General features: G+C 37.6%; 1 protein-coding gene across 2 annotated transcripts in view; it reads right to left on the minus strand.

Annotated features, from left to right (window-relative positions):
- Positions 1-2,568: 2,568 nt before the first annotated feature.
- The window catches only part of Stat4 (signal transducer and activator of transcription 4), a 104,403-nt gene continuing 91,605 nt past the window's right edge, over positions 2,569-15,366 (minus strand). For both annotated transcript variants that reach the window (XM_058580334.1, XM_046447526.1), the window contains exons 15-24: positions 14,872-14,955; positions 11,825-11,923; positions 9,454-9,589; positions 7,872-7,921; positions 7,537-7,631; positions 6,959-7,095; positions 6,440-6,631; positions 4,383-4,449; positions 3,882-3,990; positions 2,569-2,820 (exon numbers count right to left, since the gene is read on the minus strand). In XM_058580334.1, the coding sequence (XP_058436317.1) occupies positions 2,794-2,820; positions 3,882-3,990; positions 4,383-4,449; positions 6,440-6,631; positions 6,959-7,095; positions 7,537-7,631; positions 7,872-7,921; positions 9,454-9,589; positions 11,825-11,923; positions 14,872-14,955 (996 nt within the window). In that variant the 3' untranslated portion in view covers positions 2,569-2,793. The remainder of the gene's footprint in view (positions 2,821-3,881; positions 3,991-4,382; positions 4,450-6,439; positions 6,632-6,958; positions 7,096-7,536; positions 7,632-7,871; positions 7,922-9,453; positions 9,590-11,824; positions 11,924-14,871; positions 14,956-15,366) is intronic.

Here is a 15,366-nt window from a genome sequence, read left to right on the forward strand (position 1 = left end):
ACATACAACCCCTGAACCTTGTGAGGTAAACACAACAAAACAAAACAAAACAAAAACTTCCCTTGGTTGCTAGGAAGATGTTTGTTCTTTCTGGTTCTTTAAGTGGGGTGGATCCCTTCTGCCTTAGCTACTGGCCAGCTGCCTTCTCTCAGTATTGATTCCACATACAGTCACTGACATTTAGTATAATTGGTTCAAATGATTCTTTATGTTAAAAAGAATTCAAAACAGGATTAACAAAATGCACAGCTGTGATTGGCCTGGAATGAATGTGGGGAGAAGTGAAAATGTGATTAATATTTCAAAACTAGATGTTTTATTTCATTAAATGTTGCTTGTTGCTAGTTTATTATGGACTGAATGTTTGTGTCTCCCCCAAATTTATATATTGAAATCCTAACCCCCAAAGTGATGATTAGATCACAGGGATGAGCCCTTGAGAATGGGAGTAGTTTCCCTTATAAAAGAAACCTAGCTCTTTAGCTCTCCGTTGTGAGATACCATGAGAAGATGAGAAGTTGGCTGTCTGCTACCTGGAAGAGGCTCTCAGCAGAACTGGACCTTGCTGACATCCTGATCTTGGACTTCTAACCTCCAGAACTGTGAGAAATAAATTTCTTTTGTTTAGAAGCCCTCGGATTATGGTACTTTCATACCAATTTCACCTAAGTCATAGTTGGCAGAAAAAATATTCTGGGGTAGGATTTGGAAGAAATATGATCTAAATTCTTTTTCCACTATATTGCCAGCTGATATGGCACATCTTATCTTGAACTAACCGTATCCCCAGAAGTCCCCTGACTACAACCCATTACATTTACAAATATGATTTCTGAAGTGCAAGATTCATACTCTTGGGTAATAACTCTTTACCCTAGGGTCAAAAACATTTGATTCTTAAGAGAATCAAAATAACATAACAAGAATTCTTAGTTATTTAAAAATAACTACTTATTGAATTCTCAAAATGTGGCCTCTGCCTCATTATATCAAGCAAACTATTGAATTACTTATATTTTCTACCCCCAAATGACAAGCAATGATGGCTGTGATCACATAGGAAACAGTGATATTCTGTCACCATACCCTGTTAACAAGCTCCTAAAATTTCTTCTAAAGTAGGTGAGATTCCATGGTACTTTTGAGAAATTCCAAGAATGAGAAACTTCTGCAACCTTTTTTTTTTTTTTAATATCTAAATCCAATTGTTAGAGCCCATCCTGATAAAATTACCTCTTTGAAGGTAAAACTGTAATAATCATGCCCAGCTTTAAGTTATTTCCTTTAGCTTTTGCTGCCAGTTGATGTATATGTCTCAGGAAAGTGGGTTTGTGAAGGGAAGTAGGGACTGGGAGAATGCACCCTGAGAAAGATGCCATCAGACAGACACCTTAACCTTAAGATTTCTCTCAGGAGCTTGCAAAGGAGTAAGGGAAGTAGCCTAAGGGTGGGGGTATAGTTTGTCTCTTAATAACAATCTAGGATCCAGTTGGGCACCTGTGTATGGGTATATAAAGGATAAGAGATTGAATCTCATTAAAGGAAAAAGCAAGTTATAGTAAAACTTTTTTCTCCCTTTGAACTCTTTCCCATCAAACAAGCCTCTGCCTGTTTTATTTGCCTGGAGGACAGGAGATGAGTGGAAAGAATACAGTGGAGCCATATATGGAGGGGGAGTTATCTCTGACTCATAAGTCAGGGCTCATGTTGGAGAACAGCCTTGAAATTATTCTGCAGTTGGTCATGGCAGGTGCTTTGGTAGTAAAACTTTCTCACCTGGCTCAGCAATTTCCATAGGACTCAGCAGACATAGAGAACTCTCCAGATCTTGGGCCTTGGGGGACCCCTCATAATCACTAAGGGCAGTGGCTGAACAGTGGCATCATTAAGCATCCAGTTATGGTGAGGCTAGAACCAAAATAGACTTGCAGCTCATATCAATGCACTGCCATCCAGTAAAGCACCTCCCTTTCCCTCCACCAGGGAAAACCAAAGGAATGGAACTGCATGGGACCAGAGGATGGTAAAACTGGAAAGGTTCATAAAGCCCGTCTCTATTTTAGCCCGTTCTAAAGAATGTGCAACCTGCAGATGAAATCAGTTACTCAAAACCAGAGTTGTTATTTGCCCTGTCTTCATTCTATGAAATTTTTACCCATGTTGTCTGCTTTCAATGCTTGTAATATCAGCACAATTTGCCCAAGATACCATCAGGAATGGTTCTGGATCCCTCTCCCTAATAGGAGAAGTAGCTCTGGCTGTGATATTAGTAGTTGCGAACCCCATATGGACAATGTCCACGTGGCAATCAAGATGTTTCATTATTCACCTGGGGTTCCTGCAAATTAGTGCTGTTAATGCCTCATTTTTATTTCCATCGTGGATCTACTGTGATGATTCTATTTGGCTTTTCCCTCAGGCCTTCCTGCTGCTTTTGATTAATGTAGGATGACTTTGTTGTTCTTGATCTACCCTGAAAAATTCACACTTACACCTTCTAGAACCAAAATCATCAGTAACACCTGAAAAACAAAATCAGAAATAAAACAAACACATAAGACAATAAAGTCGTCTTATCTTGTAAGTTTATCTGAAGTTTGGGGTTTTAGCATTTCATTCACAACATTCCCATTTGTGGTTGTGTTGCCAGAGAGAGAGAGGAGCTTCAGACTTCTACCATTTCCTACAAATCGGTATTTACAAGGCTGAAGAAATTACATGTGGTCTTTAGTGAAGAACTGTCTCTGAACTTTTTCGTTTGCTTCCTTCTTTGGGCTGTCAGAGTTTATACTATCATTCAGCAGAATAAGGAGATTTCATCTGAAATTGAAAATTAAATGCTTGGTAAGAAAAATAGTATTTTGCAAATAAAGTACTATTGGAAGGGGATAGACAATTTTCTGCCTAAATACTCCATAATCTTTCTACCATTTCCTATTAAGTATTCACAAAAACATTTGGGGTTGATTAGTTAGAAATAAAAGGCATCTTTTATTTCCTTTCAGTTGGAAATAAAAGGTAGACTAAAGACCAAGTTGAGAAGAAGCTCGATTCATCACACCAAAGATGCAATGAGGAAATGGGTGCAAAAAGTCGTGAAGGTTCAGTTAGACATGAAAAACTTAGTGAATCAAGCACACCAACATTGAATAAGCTATCAAAGGAGTGTATTTTCCATCTCTGGAAATCTTCAAAAGAAGGACTGAATACCACTTGATTTATAGCCAGCTACAAATGTCTTATGTTCAGGGTCCCTCTGAGATTCTATTCTGATTTATGTTCAATTTCACATAAATGGAGTTTTGAACCCCAGGATGGGAATAAAAACAAATAGAATGCATCGTGAGTAACATTCTTGCGTTATAGATTATGACCCAATTCTCCAAAAGAATATCAGTATGATGCTATTAATTGGTATTCAGAGACTATTTGGAGAGTCTCCAGGAACTAGTAAAGCAAGCAACAATCAAGAAAAAATGGAATTGGTGCTGCTTAAACTGTTAAAAATAGATATTAAATCAGGCTTATGAATATTGACTAAGATGTGTTGTTCACTATAGTGAAGAGAGAGTTGGGGACTGTTGGTGTCAATGGCCACAGCAGAGACAGTGCTTTGGAGTGGTGTATAGGAATATTTTGCCCTTGGTGGTTTTGATGGAAAGAACTCAAAGTAGTCCTAGAAAACTTAGGTGTCTGCCTTCAACAGCTGTAACATTAGCAACGCACAGGACCACACGGATATCCCTTATGCTATGCTCATGAATTTGTACCATTCCATGTTGTTTTCTCCCTGCCCAGGCAGTACATCACCCCCTTGAGGTCACACACCACCTTTGCTCCATTGGAAATGCCCCGGACCAGGAATGGAAAAGGGAACATACTGCAGTTTCAATCGTTGCAGGACTCAGATTTTCTCTCAACACTGCATATACACTTGGAGACATGGGAAGAAGGTCTGATGGAGACTGTGGCTCAGTGGAATCACTTCGGCTTAAAGAGATAAAAGGTTAGCATTATAAGCATTAGAACATAAAAGCCATGGTGATGTACTGCATCTGAGGCTCACTTCTAGGGCTTCATCCGTTTGTGACCCTGAGCTGCCTAATTCATCATTTCACATCAGAGTATTCAATCTGCTATGGAATATATGGCATATAAAAGGGCAGCTTTATAATTCCAGGCATTATAGACTACATAAGTTGCACTCTGAAGACTAGCTTTGTGTGTTAAAGGAAACGAATCATAAAATGCTTCATTGGACATTAAAATGTTTTATTCTCAGTTATATGTACTCTGCTCTACACCCTTGAATCTTTTATAGGAAAGCTTTTTAAAGAATTAATTCAATAATAAATGTTTTACACATGACTAAGATTACTCACATTGTTGAAATGGGGATAAAAACGGAAGGAACATAACCTTTGTCTCCCCTCTCTGTTGGTCTTGCAACTGGAAAAGAAAGGCACAATGTTGGGGAAACATATTAACATTATTGATGAAATTAGAAAAAAAAGACTAGAAAAATGTCAACAATGCTAAAAGGAGAAAGGAGAATGCAACCAAAATGTATTTGAATAGAAAGAATAGCCATCTACACATACAATGTACAAGAAGAGAAAAGCAAGTCTCTTGGAAGGACTTTACATAGTAATGTGTCTAAAAAAGTGTGAGAAAAGTTGAGAATCCTATGTTCTATGTTGCATTTAAATTTGATTATAAGGACCAATTTATTTACATATAGGGCATTCATATCAATCCATTATTATTACACAACTGTTGGAAGCACCAACCTCATCATCCCTAAAAGTGACACCGCACTATACTACTATGAATACTGTTGGAACAGTGGTGTGCAAGCCTTACTTTGGAAACTCATTGAAATTGGACTTGGTCTAATTTTCCAACTGTAATTTGTTGAAGTGACATTTATATTTTATTTTATATAGAATGTTACTTAAAAGTTGCAGTTTTTTTTTTTTTTTGGCTGGGGGAGGTTTTGTTTTCTTTTGTATGTTTTTTTTTTTTTTCCTTTTTCGGTTGTTGTTTGTTTCAGAGAAAATGAAGTCAGGTGTCAGGAAGTTACAAGACAATGTGCAGAGATTTTGTTACTATTGCTGAAGATTTTCCCCTTTTTAATTTTTTATTAGAGACAGGGTCTCGCTGAGTTGCTTAGGGCCCTCACTAAGTTGCCGAGGCTGGGTTTGAACTCAAGATCTTCCTGCCTCAGATTACAGGCGTGTGCCACTGCACCCGGCTAAGATTTTTACAGGTTATATATGCAGTCATCCCTTGGTATCTGTGGAGGATTGGTCCCAGAAATCCCAGAAGACATCAAAAACCTTGGATGCTCATGTTCTTTTTTATGTAAAATTGTATGACATAGGTATATTACCTACACACATCTTCCCATATAGCAGATTGAATGCTCTGATGTTAAATAATTGTTATACTTTATTGTTTAGGAAATAATGACAAGAAAAGGTCTGTATATGTTCAGCACAGATGAAATCTTAAAATACAATTTTGATCCTTGGCTGCAGATGCAGAAACTATGGCAACAGAGGACCAACTGTACTTTCATTAAAGAAGCAGAGTGGTGAACTTGCCTTATAATTATATAGCTAACAGTGAATTTTCTTTCATGTATTCCATAAATATTTACTGAATCTCTGTTTTGGCCAGGTACTATTCTAGGCCCTTAAGCTATGCCTGGAACAGTAGGTTAAGAGAGCAGGGATGAAGCACAGACCCCCATGTTCCCTTGCTGGCATACAAACACTCTCTGTGTTGTAAGATTATAGTAAGGTGAAAAATATAAAATGTATAAGCCCTTGGGTTCCTCTGCAAAAGACTTGCCTTACTTTTTTTTTTTTTTTTTGTACCAGAGATTGAACCCATGGGTATTTTACCACTGAGCCACATTCCCAGCCCTTTTTATGTTTTATTTTGAGACAGGGTCTCGCTAAGTTGTGTGAGGCCTCATTAAATTACTAAGACTGGCTTTGAACTTGCCATCCTCCTGCCTCAGCCTCCTGAGCCTCTGGGATTATAGGTACGCACCATCACACCTGGCTTGCCTTACTTTTAAAAGCTTTTAATCATTACCTCCTCTTCTTTTCCTTTTCCTGTCAGAGAAGGGAAGTTAGTATCATTCCTATTTTATGAAGGAGAAACCCTTAGGAGAGGCTGTGAGAAGCCCTGCGGCAAGGATAGAGTCTGGTTGCAGATACTAGTTACTACTCTGCTAATGTCAGACAGTCTAGCAGACTCTCTTCAGTAATCACTGAAATACCACTTCATTTCTAAGGCTTTGCTCTCCACATGCCCCTTAGATCTTGCAAAGATCAAAATAAACAAAGAAGAGGAACTTCATTTACTTTGTTCTAATATGACATTATTTTCCAAAATTATAAGAAGAAATAAACAGAAAGAACCTCACCCTCGCATGGCTGGGAGCTGTAGTGTTTACCAAAGGCTTTGTCTTTGGGAATGTCAGGATATAGGTACTTCAGAGGGTTTTCTGGAATGTTTTCAGCCATAATAACCTTGTAGTCTCGAAGGATGTCAGCAAATGGCAGAGCAGACAACCGGCCTTTGTTGTAGGGTTCTACAGAGTGAAATCGTACTTCTCCTGAAAAACCAGAGATCAGAGGAATATTCAGGTTACTGCAGATGTTCTTTGTGACAGTTCCTCCTGCTCACATTATCTTCATGGTTGAAATACACACCATGCCTTCTGCAGTTGGGACAGTACAGTTTGTACATGTGATAGAGTGTGACCATACAGGCTTTCAGAATTCATGGTATCTTGTTCTGGGACAACTGCACCAACCAACGTTCAAACTCGATGGACGTTTGATAAACAGAGCAATACACCATGCACTTCTGAGAACTGAAATGCCAATAACCAAACTCAAGAACACTAAATTCACGTGAATCAACTGTAGTGAGTACATACCGTTTTCAGAGTGGTCCACCCAGGTGAAAGTTATTCCTCCAAGATGGCTTTCACTGAATCTTAATAAAAAGGTCCCAGGCATTTTGTCCTTGAGCAGGAGCCGTTCCTTTTCTTTGCTAACGAAGCCCATGACATACCTGAAAACAGAAGAATGCATAGTTTCAACTGATCATTACTGCATTTGCATTTATTTTATTCATAAAGAATAGACCTAAAGTTTGTTTTTTTTAACATTTATTTTTTCAATTGTAGTTGGACACAATACCTTTATTTTATTTATTTATTTTTATGTGGTGCTGAGGATCGAACCCAGGGCCTCACATGTGCTAGGCGAGTGCTCTACCACTGAGCCACAACCCCAGCCCTAAAGTTTGTTTTATGCATAATCAAAAGTCAATTGTACCTGAGATACTCATATTCAGATATGCATATTAATACTCTCTGAAGATGGTAAGAAATTACAAGAATTTTTATTTATGTGGCACAAAACATGCTTGAAAGAGAAAGAAATGGAAACAAAATCAATAAGAATAGAAAAAAGAACTTAACTCATATGGACAATATAGCCCATAGCTCACCCATCAATCCAAAGAGGAAGAATGTGTTTCTTAATCAGGTCCAGTATGGCTTCGAGCCATGTCCAAAAGGTAAATGATTTACCAGGTAAGTGTTCCTATTAAAATAAATAAGCATATTAGGACAATGATTATTGAAACAGTACAGTGACAATGAAATAATAATTCAGGTTCTCATTTTCCAATAAATATTTTCTTTAAACTGGACAACACTTCCTTAAAAAAAATCATATCTAGCAAATCTTCAAATCCCCAGGTTTTATGGAGGCTTAGAGAGAAGCATTACTTTTTTTAAAAAAAAGTATCTAAATGATATTCCCCCCATCCCCAGTTTGTACCTTGCAGAACTTGGCCCAGGTGAGGTGACCATCACTGTAGTTAGATTGGACTAAAATGAAGAAAAAATGATTTTTAAAAAATCAAACAATGAAACTCTTCAATTTTGTGCTCAATTTAGATGTTTTTCCCTCCCTCTCAACATTTCTTCACACCTGCAATGGGTTTACACTTTACAGTTAGGTATGGTACAAATATATCTCCCTCGCTCCTAAGAAATTCATCATTGAGGAAAAAAGATTTTTGATGGAGAAGCTAACAATAAGTTTAAGCATCTCCATGAATGGACCAGAGGGAAGGAAGGAAGCCACTCTAGGAAGTGAAAATAACGTAGGTCAAGGCGTGGTGGACATGAACGTGGCTCAGAGAGAGGACAGGAAGAGCAGCCTAGTGCCAGTGAATGAACTTTATGAAATAAATTTATATAAATTAGAGGTGGCCATATTATCAGAAATCTAGCTTATTAAGATGGAAAAGAACTGTCTAGAAATCCATGAGGCAACAGGCAAGCATCAGTTGTTTTGATCCAGAGCAGTGAAAGGATACCACTTTCTACCTAAATTTTTAAGGAAATTATACTTACAGATAATTTGATAAAGAACTGAAAGGATATGGTTGCTGTCTGTACTACATAAAAATATTATTTACTCATTAACAAATATTTATTGAATGCCTACTATTGCTGTTTAAGAATTAAATAATTCTTAAAGGATGCAAAAAGATATTTGCATTAAATAAATTTTGTACTATTTCCCAAAGTCCTGACTTATTTAAATATCTATTGATAAGATAATAGATGCAAATGGTAACAATCCTGCTTCACATGTCATACTTAAATTTGCTGCTATATCTGTGCATTTTGGGCCCTTCTTCAACTAGAAAGTCATACAGATCCAATTTGAACTCTTTTTTTTTGGTATAAATGTGTTCATTCTTGACTTGTCAAAGTGCAGATATCTTTTAAAATTCTTTTAGACAAAGCTTAGACTATAATCAGTACATGTAATACCAGTGAAGCTATTTTGCCAACTTTAGAAATCTCAGGCAAAGCCGAAACTTTCTCAATATGCAGAATTAAATTATTACTAGGTGTTTCAAATTTTCTATTAAAGTTTCCTGTTCTTGTGAGGGAATCAGTCATTTTCCAGTTGGTTAATGTCAGTTGAGATATTAACATGAAAGATCAAGGCATCATTAAGGCTTCACATCATCTTCAGTAGAAATGGCTTAATAACACTTGGAAACTGGTATGTAAAATGGAAAGGAAAGGCTTTTGAACTGGCCCTTTCCTACCTAAGACTTGACTGTATGTACTAGCCTTGGAGTGTATCAGTCACTTGACCTCTCCTCTGAACTTTGGCATCCTCATCAATATAATGAAAAGAATAATATGGGCCTTGAAGAACTTTTGTGGGAATTAAAGATAATACAGCACTTGTGCCTGGCAATATAGTAGACACTCAATAAACTGTAATAATCATTAGTAGTAGTAGTGGTAGTAATATCATTCTGGTTCTTTAAAATGCTCAAGTGCCAAAAAAAAAAAAAAAAAAAGGCAAAGCATCTGTCTCTACCAGTTCTCACCTGTAAGCTTCTCTGCCAGCATATTGAGTTGATCTGAATTAAGGCCACGACCGACATATGATGAAAACTGCCAGCTCATCACTTCCAGGAGTTGACTCAAAGTGGCAGATGGAGGATTATTAAAGAAAACCAAGTTCTGAAATAGAGTTGTTATGATGATTATAGTTGTTAATTACACTGAACACATTGTAATTCAATACATGGAATTCCTGATTTGAACTCTAGGTCAACTAAGTTAACAATACAGAATGAAATTTTACTTTGTTCTTTTTTTTTTTTTTTAAAGAGTGATCTTGTTTTTTTCCTAAAGGGCTTTTTGTGTAACATTATACAAGAGTTTCATCTTTCCTGAATCATTTGGTATCTCTTAATTTTCCCTGGACTTTCAACTATCAATCATATTAGACAAGTGTTTAACACTGTTCCAACAAATAATTGGACAGATACTCTTTTTAAAATAATCTTAAATGAAATATTTTATATCATGTTTTTAAGTTGGCTCATCATGAGTAGGCACAAGTTATACTTTGACAAGACCAGTCATCCCAAAGTACAAGAAACACCAGAAGTCTCAGGACAAGGAAAGTAATCCTACAATGTGGAGCTCATGATTAACCTCAGACTCCTGTTTTATGGATAGTATAGTAGTCTTTTCTTATTTTGCTCTAGATAGGAGAATATTCTCGATGATCAACTAGTGATGAGGTTGTTTGTGCCCCAAACTGGGTCAACAATAGAACATAAGACCTCATCCCAGATTATGGGAAAGCAGATAGGTGTGAAAGGCAGGTTTTCCAAGAAGAGGAGAAGGGGAAGAATTGAGAACTGTAGTGCACCTGGAGGAGGTCTTAGGTGAACATGAGCTAAACTGGGAAGCAAGGAAAAGATCCAAGAGACTCTAGGAGGTGGTAATGGAAGAAGATACAATATCCAACAAGAAAGGGGGATACGAGGATGGGGAAGGAAGAGAAAGAGTTTCTAGGAAGGCAGTTTCCTTGCACCTGAAAAAATGGACAGAGAGCCAGAATATAATAAAATAAAAGTGTAAGAGTTTAGGTTTCCTAGCAGGCTAGAATTAAGAAATCCAATTTAATTGTTCAGCTGGGTTTGTAAGCAGGCTGTGACTTTGTTGGAGGAGCTATACTCGCCCTCAGTCTCCAGATTCTCAGGCTGAACCGATGTAATCTGGGAGAGTTGGTGGGATGACTGAGGTGGCTTTCAAACAGAGGCCTCTAAGCGAACCAAATGTGTTGCTGTGCTGTGAGGCTAGAGGACAAGAGTTATCCCATCTCTCCTCCTATGCCCTGGAGTTGGAAGAAATGAACTCCTAGAGGGGAAGGCTCTAGTGAGTTCTGGTCCCTTCTCTTCAGAGGAAGGGACCAGAACTCACTAGAGTTGAAGCCATGCATATGGAACTCTCTGCAGCCTTCCTCCGGGCAGTCCATCTGTCTCAGATGATAGCGCACCCAAGGCTCAGGAGGAATAGGGCTGAAGAATTCTCCATATTAGGAACATTGGGTTGAAGGTGAAGAACACTTACAGTGAACCTATTGTGGCTTTGTTCTTATTGCTGGGATCTATTGTGAACAAATCGATTCCTTTGGAGGGAACATTTGCTTTGAATTAAGAAGAAATGTTGTTATTTACATTTGACCTGTTTTCTGTAGATCTTGGTGGTTTCCAGACAACACACTGAGGTTTAGTGAGAGGGGCGCAGGGGAAGTGCTAACTCATCTTTTGTGCCAATGCCTCCTTGGTTTTCTTGAGTCTATAGTGGCGCCTATAACCACCAGATGGCACTAAAACCCAGCTTAAGCCTGGGAAGGATAAAATCTATATAAAATTGACTCAAAAATTTGTGCTGTCAGAGGATAGTTAGGCTAGATTGATGAATATTCTAGGGACTTATTTGGAAACCAATTCTCTAACTTCATAGAAGCGACTGTAGGTAAAAGGTGGGGCCAGAAGACGCTAAGGAGATGAGATAACAAATTCTGACAGCAGTAGGTTGTAAAATTCTAAGGCAAAGGAGCTTCCCTGCAGTCTAGTTAACAAAGCTGTAGGATGGCCTTTGAACTCTGTGATGCATGTTGTTGGGAGAAGACCAGCCTCTCAGAAGTGACCAATACCTGTCTGTCATTTTTGCTAGCCAGAACTCTCTCAGGGTTCAAGTACATCAGCATATATTACTTTAAATATGAAATGAAAGGAACTATGAAACTATAAATGAGCAACTCACAAACACCTGCCTTTGTGGACACATGTGCATGCATGCACATAAACAAATACACCACTTTTAGACAGCTGGGCTTTGTTGACAATAAAACAAATCAAATAGAATGAAATGAGGCAAAAGGAGTGGAAACGCTACCTGGGAATCATTGGTTGACACATTGTACCAAATGATGGATGCCCACGCGTTAGGTAACTGGCTGACATTGGAAATCATCACCACAGGTAATGAGCTGGTCTGGTTAAAAAAAAAAAAGTATTACAGGTGGTCCTACATTACATTGATCTTACACTTGATCCTCCAAAGACCCATCTAGTCCACCCCACTCTCCCAATTCTGATGCTCATGTTGGCTGATCACTAACATGACCCCTGAAGGCAGCAGAACTTTTTTTTTTAATTGGTTGTTCAAAACATTACAAAGCTCATGACATATCATCTTTCATACATTTGATTCAAGTGAGTTATGAACTCCCATTTTTACCCCAAATACAAATTGCAGAATCACATCAGTTACACATTCACAATTTTTACATAATGCCATATTAGTGACTGTTGTATTCTGCTGCCTTTCCTATCCCCTACTATCCCCCCTCCCCTCCCCTCCCATCTTCCCCCTTTACCTCATCTGCTGTTGTTCAATTCTCTCCCTTCCCCCCCCCTTTCCCCTCACAACCTCTTATATGTAATTTTGTGTTACATTGAGGGTCTCCTACCATTTCCATATGCTTTCCCTTCTCTCTCCCTTTCTCTCCCCCCACTTGTCTCTATTTAATGTTAATCTTTTCCTCATGCTCTTCCTCCCTGTTCTGTTCTTAGTTGCTCTCTTTATATCAACGAAGACATTTGGCATTTGTTTTTTAAGGATTGGCTAGCTTCGCTTAGCATAATCTGTACTAATGCCATCCATTTCCCTGCAAATTCTATGATTTTGTCATTTTTTAGTGCTGCGTAATACTCCATTGTGTATAGATGCCACATTTTTTTTTATCCATTCATCTATTGAAGGGCATCTAGGTTGGTTCCACAGTCTACCTATTGTGAATTGTGCTGCTATGATCATTGATGTGGCAGTATCCCTATAGTACCCTCTTTTAAGATCCTCAGAGAATAGTCCGAGAAGGGCGATAGCTGGGTCAAATGGTGGATCCATTCCCAGCTTTCCCAGGAATCTCCATACTGCTTTCCAAATTGGCCTCACCAATTTGCAGTCCCACCAGCAGTGTACAAGTGTACCCTTTTCCCCACATCCTCGCCAACACTTATTGTTGTTTAACTTCATAATGGCTGCCACTCTTACTGGAGTGAGATGGTATCTTAGGGTGGTTTTGATTTGCATTTCTCTGATTGCTAGAGATGGTGAGCATTTTTTCATGTACTTGTTGATTGATTGTATGTCCTCCTCTGAGAAGTGTCTGTTCAGGTCCTTGGCCCATCTGTTGATTGGGTTATTTGTTATCTTATTGCTTAATTTTTTGAGTTCTTTGTATATTCTGGATATTAGGGCTCTATCTGAAGTGTGAGGGGTAGAAATTTGTTCCCAGGATGTAGGCTCTCTATTTGGCAGAACTTTTGAGCATGTATGAGCCAGGGATGCAGGAAGAGCAGGAGTCCTTTCAGAGTGCTTAGGCAGTTTTCCTAACATCTTCCTTGACATCCTATAAATATCTAAACTTTCTCATGTCACTTCTACAACTGCAACTAATTAGAAATTCTATTGATTTAGCACCTGTCCTCTTTCTTGTTGCATTTTAAAATCTGAATTTAAATTTACCTCTGGTGAATCAGTAGATTCAAATTACCATCTAACACCTTATTATCATCAGTACTAGGTGTGGGAGATTTTATTGCACAAGGTTGAGAGGTAAGGTATAATAAGAGCTGGAGCTGCCTGCCTACTGCTGCAGAACTGAATTTAGTTCTATTGGTAATGTGATTTTCTACCTTATGGAATGAGCAGGCCTTCACAGACTAGCCAGAGAGACTAATCAATTTACAGCAATCCCTTCCTAATGACAGACATCATATTCCTATGGGCAGTAAAATACCAGTTGAGGAAATTAATAGTTCATGGAAACAGGTTTAGGGAAAGAGAAGAGGAAGGAGCCTGTGGAAGATTTACAAATGTGTTTGCATTCATTAAATAAAAGAGCAAAGGCAGAATTATCTTACAATACACTCCACCAACCTGATCATATCAGGATGTGTGAAACTGTGCTTGTTCATTCATGTACTAATTTGCTCATTTTATTCAACAAATATTGAGCATCTACCATGTGCTAGGTATTGTGCACTGACTAAGGTGTACAAGCAAGGCTGTGTCCTGCCTTCAAGGGGCTCATAGTCAACCACATTCAATTTAATACCCAAAGTTTTATTAATTGTGTCTTTGGATTCTATGGTCACTGTTAGAAGAGGATCGATCAAAAGCAATGTATTGCCAATGTTTTCTTGTTTTTCTTGTTTACTGTGTTAGAGAAATCTTCCTTCTGAGACATTTTTATATAAAATTAAAAAAAAATATATCACCACATGACATGGTCCAAGGACATGGACTTTGTTTTATGCTTTCCACTTGGTATTTGTGACTCAGAAAAATCCCAGAAAACAAACAAGCAAAAATGCAACGTAGGCAACAAATTATTCAACACATATTAAAACTCATAATCCTATGAAACTTTGTATTTAACCATTTATATTTAACCAGGATAGCATTTTTTAAAAAAATTATTTGTTCTTTTTAGATATACATGACAGAAGAGTACATTTTGACATATTATACATACATGGAGTATAACTTAGAATAAGTTGGATCCCATTCTTGTGGTTGTACATGATGTGGAGTTTCACTGTAGTGTATTCGTATATAAACATAGGAACTTTTTGTCCAATGCATTTCACTATCTTTCCTATTCCCATCACCCCTCCCTTTCCTTCATTGCCCTTTGTCTAATCCAATGAACTTCTGTTCTTCCCTCTTTCCCCTTATTGTGTGTTAGCATCTGCATATCAGAACAGAATAACATGTTAACTATTTAGTGAACATTTGACATATTGCTTTTCTAAAGTAAAACAAAAATAAAAGGGAACTACTAAAACCTAGAAAAGATAGAGCTTTCACCTACAATGCTGAACAATTCCTGCAAATATTACTAGTAAATAGTAGATATTTCTTGAAACACCTACCTCCAAATCGATGGTCAGGCCATAGAGGCAGATCTGTGTCTCAAAGGTTATGGAATGAAGCTCCTCAGTCACCATGTGACAGCCCTTAGGGAAAAACAAATACATTATCTTACAAAGGCATACCTACTAATATTAGACCTATTTCTAAAAAGTAAATAAACTTCAAAGTAAACGTCCCCAAACATTTTCTATTGTTGAACATTCTCTCTTATTGTTTTAAAAGTTATATGCAGAGTTTGAGAAATCTTCATTTCTACAAACAGAATGATTTTAAGTCTCCAAAACAACATAATTTCTGGCTTTTAAAATCCAAGCATATTTTCATCAGTTGAAATACAGACAAGTTGTTCTTTATTTTAATTTTTAAAAATTAGTTCTTTTGATTTACCAAATATTAATAAAAATGTGTGTGTGTGTGTGTGTGTGTGTGTGTGTATAGAGAAGCAACTTCTAGTGTTCTAATGCATTTGTTTCAAAAGAAAGCAAGATTTTCTT

This window comes from Marmota monax, unplaced genomic scaffold (genome assembly GCF_021218885.2).
Source record: "Marmota monax isolate L192 unplaced genomic scaffold, Marmota_monax_Labrador192_F-V1.1 WCK01_AAM20220418_F8-fsc00007, whole genome shotgun sequence".
Taxonomy (NCBI): Eukaryota; Metazoa; Chordata; class Mammalia; order Rodentia; family Sciuridae; genus Marmota; species Marmota monax.